Source organism: Amphiura filiformis, chromosome 10 (genome assembly GCF_039555335.1).
Source record: "Amphiura filiformis chromosome 10, Afil_fr2py, whole genome shotgun sequence".
In the NCBI taxonomy this organism is placed as follows: Eukaryota; Metazoa; Echinodermata; class Ophiuroidea; order Amphilepidida; family Amphiuridae; genus Amphiura; species Amphiura filiformis.
This window is the reverse complement of record NC_092637.1, coordinates 44029359-44048213: the sequence shown is the minus strand read 5'-3', so window position 1 is coordinate 44048213 and position 18855 is coordinate 44029359. Positions and strand designations below refer to the sequence as shown.

Here is an 18855-nt window from a genome sequence, read left to right as displayed (position 1 = left end):
ATACGAGGGCCCAGACAGTAGCCTCAAAGGGCCCGATGTCCCATAACTGGTCAATCAGCCAAATGTAGTGAGCATGTTAAAATGCAGTGGGGACGCCATGAAGGAAGAAAGTGTTAATTTTTAAATGCTCTCTTTTTCCAATCAAAATTGGTTTAACATGAGGGAATAAAGTCGCATTGTGCCGAATGAGGCTTTAAAATTTGCTACGAAGAAGCTACCTATTGCTGATATTGATATCGATGAAGTACCTATCTCCTGCTGATATTGGTATTGATGAAGTAGCTATCTTTACTACTGGTGATATTAGTATTGATGAAGTAAAACTATCTGATGCTAGCTGAATAACCAGTTTTGGGACATCGGGCCTTTTGAGGCTACTGTCGTGGCCCCCTATACAGGAAAAATGTGTTGCCATTGGTATTATTTTGTAGACCCCAATATGCAATAGTTCCAAATCAAAAGATCCATCCATGTGTTTATTTGGCTGAATAACCAGTTATGGGATATCTGGCCCATTGAGGCTACTGTCTGGGCCCCCATACAGGAAAAAGTTGGTGTCATTGGTATTTTTGCCATTCAGCTGAATGGGTAGTTCATTGGTAGATCACCAGCGCGGTCATCTTCGGAGTCTAATTTCACCCTTCTTAAGATGAGCACTCCTGGTGTAGTTATCTCTTGGAAGATGACAAAATTGGATAAATCAGTTAAGGGACATTAGGCCCTTTGGAAAATGTGAAAAAATCGGTTATGGGATATTGGGCCATTTGAGGCTACTGTCTGGGCCCCCGTACAGGAAAAAGTTGCAGCTGTCATTGCTATTTTTTTGCACCCCAATGTGTAATAGTTCCAATGCAAAAAGATTTATCCTTGTCTCTCTTCAGCTGAATAACACCATAGGGGCGGGCCCCTTTGGGGCTACTGTCTGGGCCCCCGTACAGGCCAAAATTGCTGTCATTGCTATAGGCACGAAAAGTATCCTCCTGGGAGTGATATGCAACAAGTTTTGTCCATGTCTCTCTTGAGCTGAATAAATGCATTTTTGGCCCCCTATTTTGTGACCCCATGCTGCCCGTACAGGCTGTGACCCGGCAGCAATATGGAATATTGAATCTTGGGCCTATACTAACAAAACCAGGCCATCAAACCTTTTGTCCCTTGTGAGCTGAATAAATGGTCTGGGCTCCTAGTCTATAACCACAACCTTTTTATTTCGTCACAATGCATCTGGAACATTTTACGTTACGATTTTAAATCCAAACATTTTTGTTTAAAAGAAATCATTGTTACGTTAGGTATGCACATGGTTCATTTTAACCCGGCTGGCACCTTTGTCTGAAAATGATGCAGGAAACCTTAATTAACTAGAGCAGATAAACCGATGTGGCCTCACTATTACAGTGTTAAGTGTACCTTGAGGTATGGTGGTGCGTGTTTAACTACCACAGCCATGTCAGGGTTTTCTCGACTCCGAATTCGCCAAACGTAGTTCACATATCCATCGCCTATTTCTTCTACATCACATGCTCCCGATAATATCTGCAAACAAACATAATGCATCGAATGATGTCACATTGTTTTAAATGAGAACAATTTACAATGAGAATTCTTACAGAAGCAATAAGAATTGAAGACTTTTTTGTGAATACTCTCAATCATCTGGGAATCATACAATGAGAGAATAAATTTAATCTATTCAACCAGATTAACGTACCTTGGAGCAACCAACGTTGCGGCCAGTACCACTGACCTTCAGCTGGGTTGTGATGTTATACACCTTGAGACCCGATGACGTCACCCTGTGACGTCATTTGGCGAGGTAGAGTTCTGATGGTTCTGTCCCAGGCGTGTGAGAGGTTGTTTCTGAGTCCTCCACCACGGTTGAGGGATGGTTGTTCTGCTCGCACCCAGATGGCTTCTTTTACTCCCCGTTCGTACCACCGTGCTTCGCGGTCGAGGACTTTGACGTCCTCTAGGTCCACCTCGTGTTTGCTGGCTTTTAGGTGTGTATAAACCGCTGATTCTGCAGGGCCCGAACTAGAGCGCTGATGTTGCTGTAACCGTTTCTTTAGTGGTTGAGATGTTTCTCCAATATAAGTGTCAGTAGAGTTGAAACTCTCCGCGCACTGAATACCATATACAAGTCCACTCTGCCTGCCTTTGGGTTGCTTGTCCTTGGGGTGGACTAAGGCTTGGCGTATGGTATTGACTGGTTTAAAGTGAGTTGTGATATTATACTCTCTGAATATACGCTTAAGTTTCTCTGATAAATCACCGTGGTAAGAGATTGTAGCACTTGCAGTTCTACCAGAATTACTGTTGGAATGTTTGGTGGGCTCTTTCCGTCTTTTCCACCTGAGTTCAGGGCTTTATCAATTGCCCAGTTCTTGAAGCCACAATGGTGGAGAGCTTTACGCAGGTGATCTTGTTCCGATTTCTTTTCGGATTCCTTGGTGACTATGGTCTCCGCTCTATGGAAAAGAGTCTTTACCACACCGAGTTTCTGGATTAGCGGATGGTTTGAGTCGAAGTGCAAATACTGGTCAGTATGAGTCTGTTTTCGATAAACAGATACTGACAGGGAAAGGTCTTCCTCAACGTGAACGAGACAATCAAGAAAGGCGAGCTTATTGTCTGATAAGCCTTCCTGGGTGAACTTGATATTGGGGTCAACTTGGATTATGTGGTTGAAAAACCGATCTAGTTCACAGGCTTTAATTAACACCCAGGTATCATCGACATAACGATACCACTTGGATGGACCGATACCGTCAAACGTCGACAAAGCTACACGTTCAAAGTTCTCCATATAAAGGTTGGAAATGATCGAAGAAATTGGTGAACCCATACTGCAACCATGCGATTGTTTGTAAAATTGACCGCCACAGCTAAAATAGGTGTTATCCAGGCATAATTGAAGCAAATCACACAACTGATCCGGTGACAAGTCAGTACGTTCGTGCAAACTCGTATCTTGTCTCAACACTTCGCGTATCGCTTTCACCGCATCAACCGGGGGGATACTGGTGAAGAGTGCCGTAACATCAAATGATGTGATTGTCTCGTCGGGTTCACTTCCAGCGATAAGTCACAAATCTTATCAGCGAAGTCTTTGGAATTAAGAATATGGTGCTCAGATTTACCGACTAACGGCCCTAGGATCTTTGCTAAAAATTGAAGACTTGAGCGCAAGAAGACCGTAAGCTCAATTGGCCCTCAACATGTATACACTACAGCTACGTAAAGTTTCTTAGGGTTGCATGTATAATCTTTAATACATGTTCCAGGGTGAAAACATCATGAAAGGTTGTGAAAGATTTGTTTTGGCCCCTGAACATGTATAAAACATTACCAAACTATACGAAAGACATCGTGGAGGAAAGCAAGGAGCCAACTTTATGGCTTGATAAAGTAATTATAGTTATTACTTGATAAAGTAAAAATATACATAATTTAGTAAATATTATAATAGTTCTGAGGTAACCATGGTAACTTTTTGTTATGAGGTTTTATACTTACATAACTTTATGTGAAAATTTATCTGTGTGTAAAGCATTTATGTTTTGTCCAATTCTCATCGTTTTTGAAAGAATTCTCATTTCAAATTTCCACAAGTGTATCTTGTTTACAAATGTGAGGTCGAATGTCATAAAGGGGTCATTTCCGGTCTGAGATCAAATAACTTTAGTTTTTATATCCTAATAATATTATTGGTGTTTTATGCTGCAAGATATTTTTATTAGTACAAAACACTTTGTTTCGTATTTACACAACATATCACCTTGATTTTGGGCTAAAAAGTGTAAAATGGAAAGTTTTTGCGCGCCCAATTGTAAAACAGGCCACAAATAATGACACTAAAACATTTTCACCACGCTGCCCACCCATGATACGCCGCTTGGGACGAGAGTCAAAAAGCGAGGACGCAGCCTTTTTTATGGGGGCAGCTTGAAAACTACTCTGGCTTAAAGACACTAAAAAACTTAATTGTTTAAACAAAAACTTAAACTCTCACTGTGATTTGTTCAGATAAGTCTCTTGCTTGAGAAAATACATCTCAATATTTGGTGTGTCCACCCCTTGTCAGCTCAAGGTCATTTAGGCGACGTGACATTCCCTCGCCCAGGTTTGCCAAGGTCACTTGTGGAATATCTCGCCAGAAGGCAATGAGGGCGTATCTAAGTTCCTGCAGGGTGATTGGTTGGTTGTCCATGTTACCTATCCTGCGAGATACTTCTGCCAATAAGTTCTCTATAGGTTTCATGTCCGGGCTCAAAGCCGATCAGTCCAGGTGATCTTCATTCTCATTTTCAAGGAATTCCCTCACGTGTAGGGTTCTGTGCGCCGTGGTGTTGTCATCTTGGATCACGAGCATAACTGTATCAAGAACATACAGGTATTGGTCCTGGTTCATGTGTCCTTCTAGCATGTAGAGTTGTGATTTCGACCTACTGTGACATGCTCCCCATACTGTGATTCCACCACCATCTCCCTGGACTCTAGGAAGGATACAATCCTCAAGCAGGGCTTGACCAACCTGTCTTCGGACCTTGAATCGGTCATCTTGTCTGTAGGGTAGGAACCGGGCCTCTTCACTGAAGATCACATTACGTCATTGGCCTACTGTCAAATCCCTATGTCTCTGTGACCAAAGCAAGCGCGCATGCCGATGTCTTTGCAGAAGTAACGGCTGTCTTAGTGGTCGTCTTGCGCGAAAACCTGCACTAACCAGTCTATTGTTCACAAGTTTCCTGGTAACAGGCGGTTTTATGGACCTCAGCCATTCTGTTCGTAGCCGAGATGCAGACTTAGTGCGGCTATTGTGACAAAGTCTCAGAAGAGATCGGTCTTCCCTGGCGGTTGTCTTCCGGGGCCGACCTGACCTTGGTCTAGGTGTAGTAGTTCCGGTCTCCCGACGTCTCTTCACAATTTTAGAGACTGCACCTTATGTAATTCCTAAAGCAGCACCTATATCCTTCTGTTTGTAGTCGCGATTACGTAAGTCGATGACGCAGGCGTTAAAATCTGCGCTCAACTCGTACCCCATGATCAGAAATATCGTATGCAACAGACAGATGCAACAAAATAAAGCTAGTTTCTTCACACCGTAATGCAAAAGCCAAATTTACCTTATGAATCATATCGCTAAAATAACTGCAAAAGGATGTCCGATGGTTCATTGGTCAGGCATAAGAAGCCATTGTCCTACATTAGGTATTGTGTGATATGGAATGGTACCTATAAGACCTTGTCAGACACCCATGATCCATTTTGAAGTGACCCATGGTCACTGATGGTAAGAATTCTGCACTTAAAAACAGGGTTATGCAAAAAATATAAATATTCCAAACTTTTGTCCATGACTGTATTAGTAAATTGTCGTCGGTCGCAACACATAGTGGCGTAGAGTGATTTTTCAAATGTTCCGTTTCACATAGTGGCGTATAGGTTTAGAGCTAGCTATTATTCTATAATAGTTATTCCTTCTTAACTATTAAAGATGCAGTTTAATAGTTTGAACCCTACACTTCAATTTCAAATGAAATAGGGCCACTGAGAGATAACAGTGGAGGAGTATCGACTCTGTTACTGGTAGCATATCCTTCAAAAACGTTTTGCTCGGAAACATATTTTGTCCTTCACGTACGCCACTATGTGTTGCGACCGACGTTGTGATATTACAATTCATATGTATATCAATATCATGAGAAATATTTGGGCTAAAAAATAAAAAATAATAATTTGAGCATAGAAATTCAGCTTGATCAATCCGAGACTAGCACATGAACCGTGTTAAGTCCACAAACTTATGCATCTGATTTCCCTGTGCGATATTGCAATGCTATAGTTATTATAGTTTCAGTTGGATGAAATATTCAGTGCAAAGCAAACGCATAGTAACAATACTGTGTGAGGCTTTGTTTCCGAAATGAGAACAATAGTCTACATATTGTTATGCAGCATTGTTATGGTAAATAATAGTACAACTCATTGTTACTAATATCAAACTTGTCAAAGGGATTGTGATTGTAAATGAGAGCATGATATAGTGTCCGCTTCATTTACTTACGTCATCAGAAAAATTAATTTCGCTTCAAACGGGGGAAGAACACGTACGAGCCCGAACTTTACCAACACAATTTCTCTTTTTTCAGGAGAAATACGCATAAAAAAATTACAACGAGTGTCAACTTGTAATGTAATAATTATTGTCTTCGAATAGAGATAAAATTGTTTTTGCAATAGACTTACCTTCGTCTCCGGCACATCGCTCCATTTTGATATAATTTGTAGCAGTTGTTGAGTATCCATAGTTCAGAAGTAAAGCATACCAACAGCAAAAGCTGGACAATATGCCTGGTCAATAGCACAATGAATACTCTACCAATCGAACACCACGGTTGTGTGACGCGATCATTTCGAGGGTTCAGTACCAGAAAGCCGATAAATAAAACTTCCTTTAAAAAAGGAATGGGCGCCCAATGTGAACTTGGTCGTGATGTGGTGAATTCCATGGTGTTTAGATTTGGTATTATTATCTGTTCTCGGTGACACCTCATTATAGAAAATCAGACCTGTTGATAGGTTGTAAGAGGGGATAGCCTTTTCCTTGATAAAATCAATATAGCTTTCCAGGCACGAATGGGCCATATATAAAGAAAGTTTTGCTACTTTGCAACGCAATATAGCATTCACCAATCAGTGAATAAAAGACAAATATAGGCCTAAGACGTCTATACCAAGTATATTGAAGTATATTGAAGTATAATTATTTTAAAAGGCATAATCCTACTTTACAAATTTCCTCCATATTACATATTCCTCCATATTGCATATTACTATTTTAACTACCTATTGGTGACAATATTTGTTCTATTATTCATATAGCCAATCTTTATTAAAGTGTTATTTAGTATGCCAAATATGTAATGTTTATTACCACGAGCGAGCCATGTTTTGCCCTAAGGGCCGGTTCATAGTGAATATTCGAAGGCGAATATTCGGCTTCGAATACTTTTTGGTCGTCAAAATATATGCGGCTTCGAATATAAAACTATGAACCGGAGAAAGATATATTTCTACAATTCACAGCGTTGCCCGACTGTTAACAAGTATTGCCCGTTGACCTAGGTGAGCAAAATTTAATGCGGCCCTTGGGCTGCTTGTTCTGTGGGTGCACGAGCGATTGCCGCAGGGTATTGGTATTAGCGGTGTAGTTTACGGTGTCAAGTGCGCTGAGGATCAGGAGTGTCAAGATCGGAGAAACCGGCCAACCCCTGCAGAGTCGCATGTCCCAACACAGACGCGCCAGTTCAAGTGGCAACGATTTGGCGGTCTACAAACATCTTGAGGGCAGCGGTCACAGTTTTGACATAGACGACGTGGTCATCTTGGATCGGGAACCTCGTTGGTTCGAACGAGGTGTCAAAGAAGCAGTGTGGGTACGTGCCGAACAACCGTCGCTCAACAGGAGTGGGGGCGTTAGAGTGAATCTGTCACATGGTTGGGATCGGATCATCAAGCAACTTCCTCATCGATTGACCTCGGATGACCCTAGATCATCCACCCAGCTGAAGGCCAAAGGTTTTGGCCGCAACGTCGGTGATTCCATCTAACCAAAGTGAGTTTTTTCTGGTTGACAAGATTCAATTTTACACAATTTGAACATTTCCCAGATGAATGAAATTATACATAGTGTTATCATATTATTTGCATAAATCTTATTGCCTGCAGGTTAATTTTCATTGGGGATTTTTGAAATCATCGTTCGTCGAATAATATTCAGGTGACCTCGAGCCTTTCATATAAATCAATAGTATCTCGCTGTTGCGGGGACCCAAAGATGGCCGACCAAATCCTCACCATGACTTGGCTCGTTGGATTCGTCTATATGCATAAGGTATCACAAGATTTGGAATAGATAATAGAATGATTTTTTTTCCTAGGGAAGAGGGAAAATTATTAGGCCTAAATTCAAAAGATATGTGTTTGAGGGGGGAGATGTATGACAGGACCGTTCATTGTCAATTTGTGATCATTTGGGGTGGGGGAGTTTTGTATTATTGTAGTGAGGATATTGCATTGGATATTGAATATTGTTGAATTTCGTTAAGCAGAGGTATAATAAGTATAGAAGACAAGAATAATTATTTTGCTTTCGAGTACCTTTCATTTCATTCATTTAAACAGATGTATTACTGCACTGACAATGTTTATAAATAATACATTTATACTAAGCAACCACAAAAATTATTAACATCTCCCAATCCGCAAAACGAAACCATGAAAACACACCAAGCGCCTGTCTCCCCTCGCTGGCACCAACAGCCAAAGCTGCACAGCGCCATCGGAATATTTGGTGTTTTTATGAGTCCGTTAGTTTTGTATTTTAAACAAAGGATAACGAGCCTATACGCACAAGATTTCATCCCTTGCAAAATCAAAACCAAGCAAGTTGTGGTTTTATTTCTAAGCTGGGCATACTTTAAGCAAAACAATTGCGAAGTAAATCTAGCAAGAGTGAAATTAGAAACTTTTTACAAAGTCAAGCCAAATAAGGGGCCCGTCGTAGCTGGCGCCCCAAAAAGTAGTTTTATTTTAATGTAATTGTACAGCTGTCCACCCTTTGTAAAGATGCAAACAAGATATAAGATAAATAGCGCCATCATTGTTCAAATTTGCTTTAAAATGAATACAGGTCTATCGCCACACATATGTATTTACTGTGTTCTATGAAAGAACTTCACCATGAAAAACACTATTTTTTGAGTATTTTACCCTGATCAAACATAAAGGAACACATTATTCATTAGCACAGTAAAACAGCTTTCATGTACCTTTTTTAATTTTAAAAATTGACCTTATTGTCTTTGCGATATAAGAATTTAGTGTCGGATTAGGTCATGTAACTATTATGGACTATGGCAGGATATGGTGCTGTTGCAAGAAGTTGAATTTTTGCCAATATTTTCTATGTTCAACATTTCTGAAGAACATTTTTGGACAGCATGTATAATGCGTTTTAAGCTTACCGGGAAATTAATTTACTACTGCATACAGGGTTTGTGGCTGCGTTCGGGAAAGCTGTATTATTTTGTGCTGTATTAATATCTCAGAGCAACCACTAAAAATAGTGGGGGCGTATTATAACAAGTTTACTTTACAAGTGACTAACTTTGGAATTTAGAGTGCTCAAACCCATTACAGGTGAGCTATAGAAACAAATTCAAAGTATAGACCTCTTTACAAGTGACTAACTTTGGAATTTAGAGTGCTCAAACCCATTACAGGTGAGCTATAGTAAAGTAAACTTGTTATAATACCCCCCCCCCACTATATTTAGTGGTTGAGCACTCTCGACTACTTTTGGAGTAGAGACTGTTCTGGTTGGCTGGGTTTGTCATGTTTTCGACACCACAGAATGTATATACTTGTATAAACATATCTGTAAATTTGAAATCATGACAAATTATCCGTCTGATGATCGGTATACCCAATGATCGTAAGTGAGGGTATTCCGTGAAACTTTAAGTAACGGTTGCCTTGCCAGAGGTCTATACTTTGAATTTGTTTCTATACCTCACCTGTAATGGGTTTGAACACTCTAAATTCCAAAGTTAGTCACTTGTAAAGTAAACTTGTTATATTTATTTATTTATTTATTTATTTATTTATTTATGTTAGTATGTATTCAATTGTTTGTTTGTCTACATTATCTATTGATTATTTGAGTAGTTATATCACACGTATTAGAGGAGAAAGTTAGTTAGTTTAGTGGTTCTAATATATACCGTCCTTCACAATAATCTGATAATTATTTGTTATTAATTTTATATATTAACCTTATTACCAAAAAGCACCATTTAGACATTTAGTTCATAAGCAGCGTGTTTTATAATTTGTAAATATAACTTGTATACAACTTTCTCGAATTATACAAACATCTACCGATATCTTTGCGTCATTAACGTGGCGGAATTTACAGAAAATATTATCCCATTTTGAAACGTTTACGATACTGTACTATATTTTATAAAAATGTGTAGCAATTTTATGCAACTATGCTGCATTTGTAGGTCTTATGTACTTTCATCGAGCTGCAGCTAGGTAAAAATTGACAATTTAACTTGATGAATTGACATTTTGAAGGAAAACCTACCCTTCTAAATGAATCCAATTATTCCTTTTCTGATTAACATTTAACGGAGATTATGATGTTATGAAACTGTTGGCACCTGTGTACATTTTATACAACGTTGCAGTGTGTGTATGCATTGTGTACTTTCATAGAGCTGCAGTTATAGTTAAAAATAACAATGCAATTAAATGGAATGACATTTTAAATGAAAAACTACCCTTTTAAATAAATCCAATTTAAATTCTTGTCTTGTTAATATATAGAGATTTACTTTTATGAACATTTTTTTTGCATTCTGATTAACATTTTTCTAACATTATACCGTTTAACATTAGTGAACGAGGTGTGTACTTTCCTGTAGCTACGAAAAAATCGATATGCTTTCAAAGTTATATATTTTATTATAGTTGTGGTTACATTTTCAGTATTCATAATCGTGTGACTTTTCAGTCGTGTGAAATATCCTTAAAACAGCAAGAAATAAATGATAATTATTGTTATTTAAAGTTGCATCCCAACACTTAAAACAAAAGCCATTTCTTAAAGACACTGAAACTAAAAAAGTCGATAGATGGAACAATTAGTCCTGCGTACTCTGATACCAAACCACATTCGGGACGATGCGATTTTATTCCACTAAGCTGGACACATTTGAATATGTAAATGTGGATATGTCCTCCTTCAATGCTATTTAAAGGGCATATCTATTGCAAAAACAAGTTTAACTCCATTCGAAGAGAATAATTATTACATTACAAGTTGACACTCGTTGCAATTTTTTATTCGTATTTCTCCTGAAAAAAGAGAAATTGTGTTTGTAAAATCTGCCTTGTACACCAATTTACGGTCCTTCCCCTTCTTTTGACATTCAGTCACGTGTATAATATGCGACCTTGTTCCACGAGAAATCGGGAAGGTTCGAACAAAAGGCCATTGAAATTCATACGACGTATATATTTGCGGTTAGAATTAGTATGTTGGCCTAACCATGATCTGGCATACTTGATTATTAAATCCTCCATTGCCGTCAAAGTTTTAAATGGTATAGGCAGAATGCTGAAAAATCCTTCAACTGTTGGAATGCATAATGTATTGATTGCTTCAAGCTGAGCAATGTCGAGTTTTTGTAAGAATTTGTTGAATTTTTGGAATAATTCTGACACTTGATGAGTCCAATCACCCGTCATATTGATTGAATAACCAAGGTACTCATATGACTTATCACGTTGATATTTTTCCACAGGGTTACCTTGCAAATTGATGATAGTTTGATCAGCTTGACCACGCTTATATTGTTGCCTGATCTACGTTCGTATAAAAGACATACATACATAATTATATAAAAAGCTATGCCCATACTTATTTTTGAATGTCACCGCTCATCATATCTGCAATGCAATATACTGTTTTCTTGTGCGTTTTTTGCTATCTGTAATCTCCTTTTCATCTCTTGGCATGGCTCTATTCACGAAAACGTGAAGACTTGATCAAATCTGCCCTCTTTCACCAATATAATTATGATGCCAGGAGGCCCCATGTCACAGGTGGAAAACGTGCAATATCCCAAATTAACCATAATGCTGGTAGTCAAAGTATAATTGTGAAAAATGGATATACATTGATAAATCACAGAACATTGTGGTAAATTTTACAAAATTGTTTCAACTGATCAAATTGCTAAAATCGCACAAGTATCAAAAAAATCTGCCAAGAAACAGCAAAACTGGTGCTGAATGAGCGATTTCCTTTTTCCCCTGTGACAGGTGCCTTGGTGTTCCCTCATGGCGTGTTTCGATCTATTCATCTGGACTTGAAGACTTGATCAAATCTGCGCCTCTTTCGCCAATCATGATACAAGGTGCATTTGTGTTGCCAGATATAGAATGTGGCATAATCGACCCATCGATTACACGAAGGCCTTTGATACCACGGACTCTGGAAGAAAATACGAAAATACTAGATTTACCTTTCGTATAATTTAAGGGATCTGGAATGAGCGTTTTGACAGTATTTATTGTGGGACATGAGAGCACATAAGACATATCGAATTGCATTCTGAATACGAAGAATGTCTTTCTGATATCAAATAATTTTCATTTTTTGAAATTCACGATATAATACAAATTTTATGAGAAATTATTACACTTTGATATTTTTCACATTTTTGATATATGTGACCGTCCACGGCGAATGAGCCGTAAATTCCTCCCCGGTCAATTTTGTTTTATTTCGTGTTTAAAAATAAACATCATAAACTTAAAATGGTATATCATTTGACTTCAAACGATATCCAGAAGCGGAGTTATGGTTAGTTAAACTTTGCTCCTTCAATAAAATTATAGCTTTTTTCGTTTCTATGTGTGTCTCTTTTTCCACATTGCTGGCAATAAATATCAAACAGTCATAATTGACGGTCATTTCAAATCATCCCCAAGTCAACGAGGTTTAAAGAAGGTTCTCTCATTGTTAATTGTTGGTTATGCATACCTATACAAAATACAATGTCTGGTAACCCACCACTTGAAAAGGATTTAGCAAAAGCAAACAAAGACCAGCGCTATTAAAAGTTCTATAGCCATCTAAGGTAGAAGCTTATTATCCACTTCAATAATAGGATTATTGATTGGTGTTGTGACTATCAAAATAAGACGGATGTCGCGCCGGCTTAAGTGACCGATGAATACGACCTTCGTACACATTTTACACCATAACTTAGAATACAATTTAGGGAATTTACGGCTCGTTTGTGCTGCCGGGTCACATATAACAGTCCTCGAAGTAAATCTTAAAGTGTATGTAGCTGGGAGGAAAAGCCGACGATCAATTGAAAATGTTGACCTTTCATATTGAAGTTATGGATTTTTTCCCAAAAAAGAAAAACAAATCCATATCTTCAATACGAAAGTTCGAAATTTTCAATTGATCGTCGGCTTTTCCTCCCAGCTACATACACTTTAAGATTTATAAAGTTTACTTCGAGTACAGTTAAATATAAAAAATATCCATTTTTAATCATTTGCTATCAAATGTGTATTACGTTGCGAATTTCAAAAAATCAAAATTATTTGATATCAGAAGGACCTTCTTTGTATTCAGAATGCAATTCGATATGTCTGATGTGCTCTAATGTCCCACAATAAATACTGTTCAAACGTTCATACCCCACCCCTTAAGAACATTATATTGCTTGACCATATTGTAATCCGATTGTAAGACATTCCCTCATTTCAAATCATTAGTTTTGGTTTCTCTTTTGTTCAGAAACCAAAAATCAAGTGGAGATGAACTGGTCTGCAATCATAACACTATTGTGCTGGGAGGACACAAGAGGGTATATATAACCAAAAGTATAATGGCATATAACCATACGTATATAACAGCCTATTGTGCTAACAGTTTCATATCTATAAACGCGGGCGACAGTTGACGCTCTCTGTCGTAGGTGGCACACTTTCATGAAACCTTATAATTACACCCGAGTTCTACGAGGCCTACATGTAGAAATCATGTGCATATATTGAGGGGGTGGGATGTTTTTGAAGCAGCGCCCGCAGGCGATGCTTCCCTATTTAATTTCACCGAAATGACTTGCATACGATAGGTGATATGCCTCAACTTTTGTTGATACACCATTCAAAATACATACTATAATCGAGCTCAAATGAGATCGAAAATTGTAGGTTAAGCGCATGCACATTCTGTATTTATAATGAGTTTGTTTTGTATGGCAGTATTGATCTTCTTTCGTGCGACATGCACATAAATAGAGTTGTGTATAATCGTTTATATCACTGAAGTGTCTATTATATCACTCAAGTGTATAATCTGTCAAGTGTCTATTGTTATGTCTGTGGTAATATTTCGATGGTCTATATATTTTCACAGTGAAATAAGCTATGGCTAGTTCGTAGTCTCAAGTCAATGCTTTCAAACTAAATCAATGCTTTCAAGTGTAGACTGCTTTGTTCGACTTCTCTGCTCGTAAATATTGCACTGCGAAATTTAAAATTTCTTTTGTATACTTAGATCAGGTAACTTCAAACCCTGTAATTTTCATCTTCACATCACTTATAAGAAACTGAAACGAAAACCGAATCTGCCTGATACAAATGTTCAGTTTTTAACAAAAGGTAGAAACAAAGAGTTCGATATCTTGTGACTCAAGTGGTTAGGCAGGATAATAGGAAAGCACGTGACCAAAACCAAAACTAAAACTAAACATTTGAAATGACCGAGTGTGTTTTCTACCTCATCACCAAACTACCACAATTTTGTTCATATCATAAAACAAAACAATTTACCGGCCTAAGGGTTATAAAAAAGTATGAGCCTTCACCTGGTACCAAAATGCATTCTGACGGGGTAATGGAGGGGGGGGGGGGCCTGAGGCTGTCAATATGGTCAAGTACCTTCAAAAATATTTACAAATATTATGATGACATTATGAATTACTAAGCCACATTATGTAACACGGACAGGGAGTAGTTGTTGTTCCTAATTTTAAATTATAAATACCATTTACCCTTATTGGTACTAATATATATGGTTCTCCTCTACCCAGTGATACCAAATTAGTACAAACAGTCCACAAAAAATGTGCATATGTACAAAAGTTGATTTTCGGCTACAAATTCCACGAACATGCGATTTTCATAGAATTTTCTCCTGAATTGGCTATTTTAAACGAACAAACCGATAAAAAGTCAATAAATCTTGAAACAACTTTGAAAGAGAGAAATGAATAAAAAGGTGCTAGTGGAAAATATTATCACTAAAAAGAGCACAAAGGATGGATCTACAATGAGCTTAAGTCGTTCGGGCGTAAAGATGGGCATTTGTTTATGACGAAATAAAAACATTATGGGGGTGGTGCAAATATCTACAGCATAATACTTGGCACACAAAATATATACCAATTTTTTATTATTGTGTTTTTTGGTCATACAATTTGATATTGAGAATTTTGGAGGGAAAACCCCAAATCAGGCAATTAAACAAACTTTCATAACTTTGGCAAGAGGGGGATTCCCTTGGCTGTTCACAATGATAAGTCAGTAAACTAAATTTGTTTGCTATTACAACATGACTCAGTTATAATCAGGCAAAGTCTGAACTAGCAGGAGCCTATAACCAGGCAATAGAGGATGATCTCAACATCAAGCTGAGAGAAGTTGCAATGGCTCATGACAACTGTAAACACAGTCAGAGTTGGAGACTGATTAATGACATTACAGGAAGAAAATCGTCAATGAGGGGCCAGCTGAAAGGAGACACTCAGATGGAAAGGGTTAACAACTGGTATCATCATTTCAAAGACCTACTAGGAAGCTCCCCAGATATAGAGAAGATGATATAATAGAGCCCATCACAGATGATCTCACGATTGAGGTTGGTCCTCTTAGCCAGGAAGAATATACAATGGCAAAGACAGCAATAGCAGAAGGAAAGAGTAGTGGAGAAGACGGCATCCCACCAGAAGTCTTAAAGAGATGTGACCTGGATGACCTGGTGCTAGGATTTTGCAACGATGCATTGCTGAAAGAAAGAATGACTGATCAGTGGTCAATTCTTAACATAATCCCAATACCAAAGTCAGGAGACCTAAGTCAAGGAGGTAACTACCGTGGCATCAGCCTATCCTCAATAGTGGCCAAAACCTTTAATAGGTTGATACTCAACAGGATTAGACCCAAAGTTGATGGACTTCTGAGAAACAACCAGAATTGCTTCAGAGTGGGAAGAACTACTGTCAGCCACATACTGACTCTTAGAAGGATAATAGAAGGAGTGAAGGCCAACAATCTACCAGCCATTATAACATTCATTGACTTCCGAAAAGCCTTCGACACTATTCACCGAGGCAAGATGCTACAAATACTCAGAGCCTATGGGATACCAAAACAAACTGTGGATGCTATTGGAAGGACATACAAGAAAACCAGAGCCAAAGTGATCTCCCCTGATGGAGAAACTGAGCTGTTTGACATCGTAGCCGGTGTTCTACAAGGAGATACCCTTGCCCCGTATCTGTTTGTAACTGACTATGCCTTGAGAATGGCTATATATGGCAAGGAGGACGCACTAGGATTCCAGCTAGAAAGGAGAAAGAGCAGAAGAGTTGGGCCAGAAGTGGTAACAGACCTAGACTTCGCTGATGACATCGCCCTACTGTCAGAAGAAATTAAACAAGCTCAGGAACTGCTACAAAGGGTAGAAGCATCAGTCGGAAGAGTCGGCTTAAAGATGAATGCCAACAAGACAAAGTTCATGTCCTTTAACCAAGATCAGCAAGTTAACATCAGCACAAATAATGGTACAAAGCTAGATGAGGTGAAAGACTTCAAATATCTCGGAGCATGGATGGCTAGCACAGAGCATGATGTCAAAACACGCAAGGCGGCCGCTTGGAGAGCATGCAACAGCCTAAGCAAGATCTGGAAGTCTGCTCTGCCATAGAATTTCAAACTGCGGGTCTTCAGTGCAACAGTGGAGTCTGTGTTAAAATATGGATGTGAAGCCAACTCCCAAGCTATCTAAAGAGCTGGATGGCTGTTACACCCGTATGGTTAGTTATAATCAGGCAAAGAGCTGTATGGAGACCTCCCGAGGTTCTCAGAGAACATCAGAGAAAGTAGAACACGCTTCGCTGACCACTGCTTTAGGAGCAAGTGTGAACCTGTCGCCAACCTGATAAACTGGGCACCAAAACATGGAACAAGAAACCCTGGTAGACCACCCCTTACACTCACAGAAAAAAATACACAAATTGTGTAAAATTTTACACAACTTCGATATACGTATAAACAAATAGGTATATTTTACATAACCATGAATTATGTAAAAAAACATAGCAGATAAGTAAAAAAAATACTTACATATTAGGTAAAATATTTACATAATTTATTGTGTAAATTTTTTACCTCAGCTATTAGGTATTTTACTACATAATTGTTATGTAATATTTTACACAAAGTATGTAAAAAATACATAACATTTATGTGCATATAACAAATAGGTATTTTTCACACAACCTTGAATTATGTAAAAAATACATACCAGTTAAGCAAAAAAACAACAACAAAAAAACAGGTCAATATGATTGGGGCTTTGTTTGTTTGTTTGTTTGTGTGTTTTATTTTATGCTGAAACATAATTCATGATAGATTTGAAGTCATCAGATCTTGGTCAACTGTCAGATTCATTCAACAATACAATAATTTCATGCATGAACTATTTTATTTTGTTTTTCTTTTCATTCTATCAGTTCAACCCGCTATCTAGTTAATGTTCAATGTAAGCATTTCTCTCTCGCATGTACGTACGATACAATGCTATAGTACACTAATGCATTGTCACTTCAAGCCTAATTCGAGTCCCACACTTGGTACACTAGGCTACATTATCGAAGTCATTTCAATGCATATCACGTCTATAGTACGCTGTCCGTATTACCAAAGAAGATCTCCTGTGGTATTTGTGATCTATCTCAACGTACACACATTGCTAGATACACGCAGTGCCGGTCCGGACGCAGTATATAGTACAGTAATAAGTGTACTGTAATGATTGTCCTACTCGTAGCACATGATCGCTGCAATGTCCCGGTGCATGTCAATTCTAATGTTAATCAATCTAGCAAAATGAACCCATAAATAGCCATTTTTAAAGTCTCAAAGAAATCCATGCATAAATTATCGAACGAATCTCCAGTCGAAGAAACGTATAAAAAACGTATAAAAGACGTATAAAGTTGTTCTCTAAAACCGCGTTTTCTCAGCAATCAAATATCGCAGTGAGTCAAACGTTGGTGCATGGATGTATCTTTACATTATTTTTGTGCGTTTATAAAAAAATTTAGAATCCGTTTGAAAATCCTTCGTTTAAATCATTTTTACGCATCATGTTCACAAGATCAAAAACACGTTCCATGCAGTTTTTTTCAAATGTTCGCTCCGTATAAAACCACGCCGAGTGATTGTTTTCTCCTTTTTTGTATTTCTACAAATCGATTAAAGAAATAATGTTGCCATGGGGAAGAACCAAATACAGTACCGATCAAATTTAAAAAGCCCGTTTTTGGGGAACATTTTCGAGAATCTTGTCTGAGAAAAAACTGTTTTGTGAAATTATCGATATCTTGATAACGGGGCGTTAATTTAGACATCTGAATACCTACATTATTTCTCAACATTCTGCCAATTGCTATTTCATTTGATTTTCACTCCAAATTGAAGCTAGTATTGCAAAAAACGAGGTTTTTCCTCCATCAGTTCGTTCAAAATATCATCGCCGACATGCGTGTTTATTCTAAGAGCCATTGTGCGGACGCGATTGTAATCAAGTAATTACATCAAATTATAGTTACATATCCGCTTCGAGAATACAAAATTGCGTAAGCTAATGTATGGTCCAGTGGATAGAGCGTTGGACTGTGAATCTGTTATGAACAATTTTTGTGGGTTCGAGTCCCCATGTGGCTGAATTTTCTTTCCGTTTTTCTCTCTTTCTCATTTTTACTTCCTTTCTTTCCTCTTTTCTTTCTCTTTCTCTTTTTTCTTTTTTAATTTTTTTTTCATTTCTTTCTTTCTTTCTTTTTCTTTCTTACTTTCTTTTTCGTTCTTTTTCTTTTTTCTCTCTCTCTTTCTCTTTCACTATTTCTTTATTCTTTCTTGCTCCTTTCTTTTTAGTTTTATTTGATTGATTCGCTGACTGCAGTGAAT

At 38.0% G+C, this 18855-nt stretch overlaps 1 protein-coding gene across 1 annotated transcript in view; it reads right to left on the bottom strand.

The window, feature by feature from the left end:
- Positions 1-11878: 11878 nt before the first annotated feature.
- LOC140162905 (uncharacterized GMC-type oxidoreductase Mb1310-like) overlaps positions 11879-18855 on the bottom strand; it is a 46816-nt gene continuing 39839 nt past the window's right edge. The window contains exon 15 of the mRNA XM_072186214.1: positions 11879-12070. Coding sequence (XP_072042315.1) covers positions 11932-12070 — 139 coding nt within the window. The 3' untranslated portion in view covers positions 11879-11931. The remainder of the gene's footprint in view (positions 12071-18855) is intronic.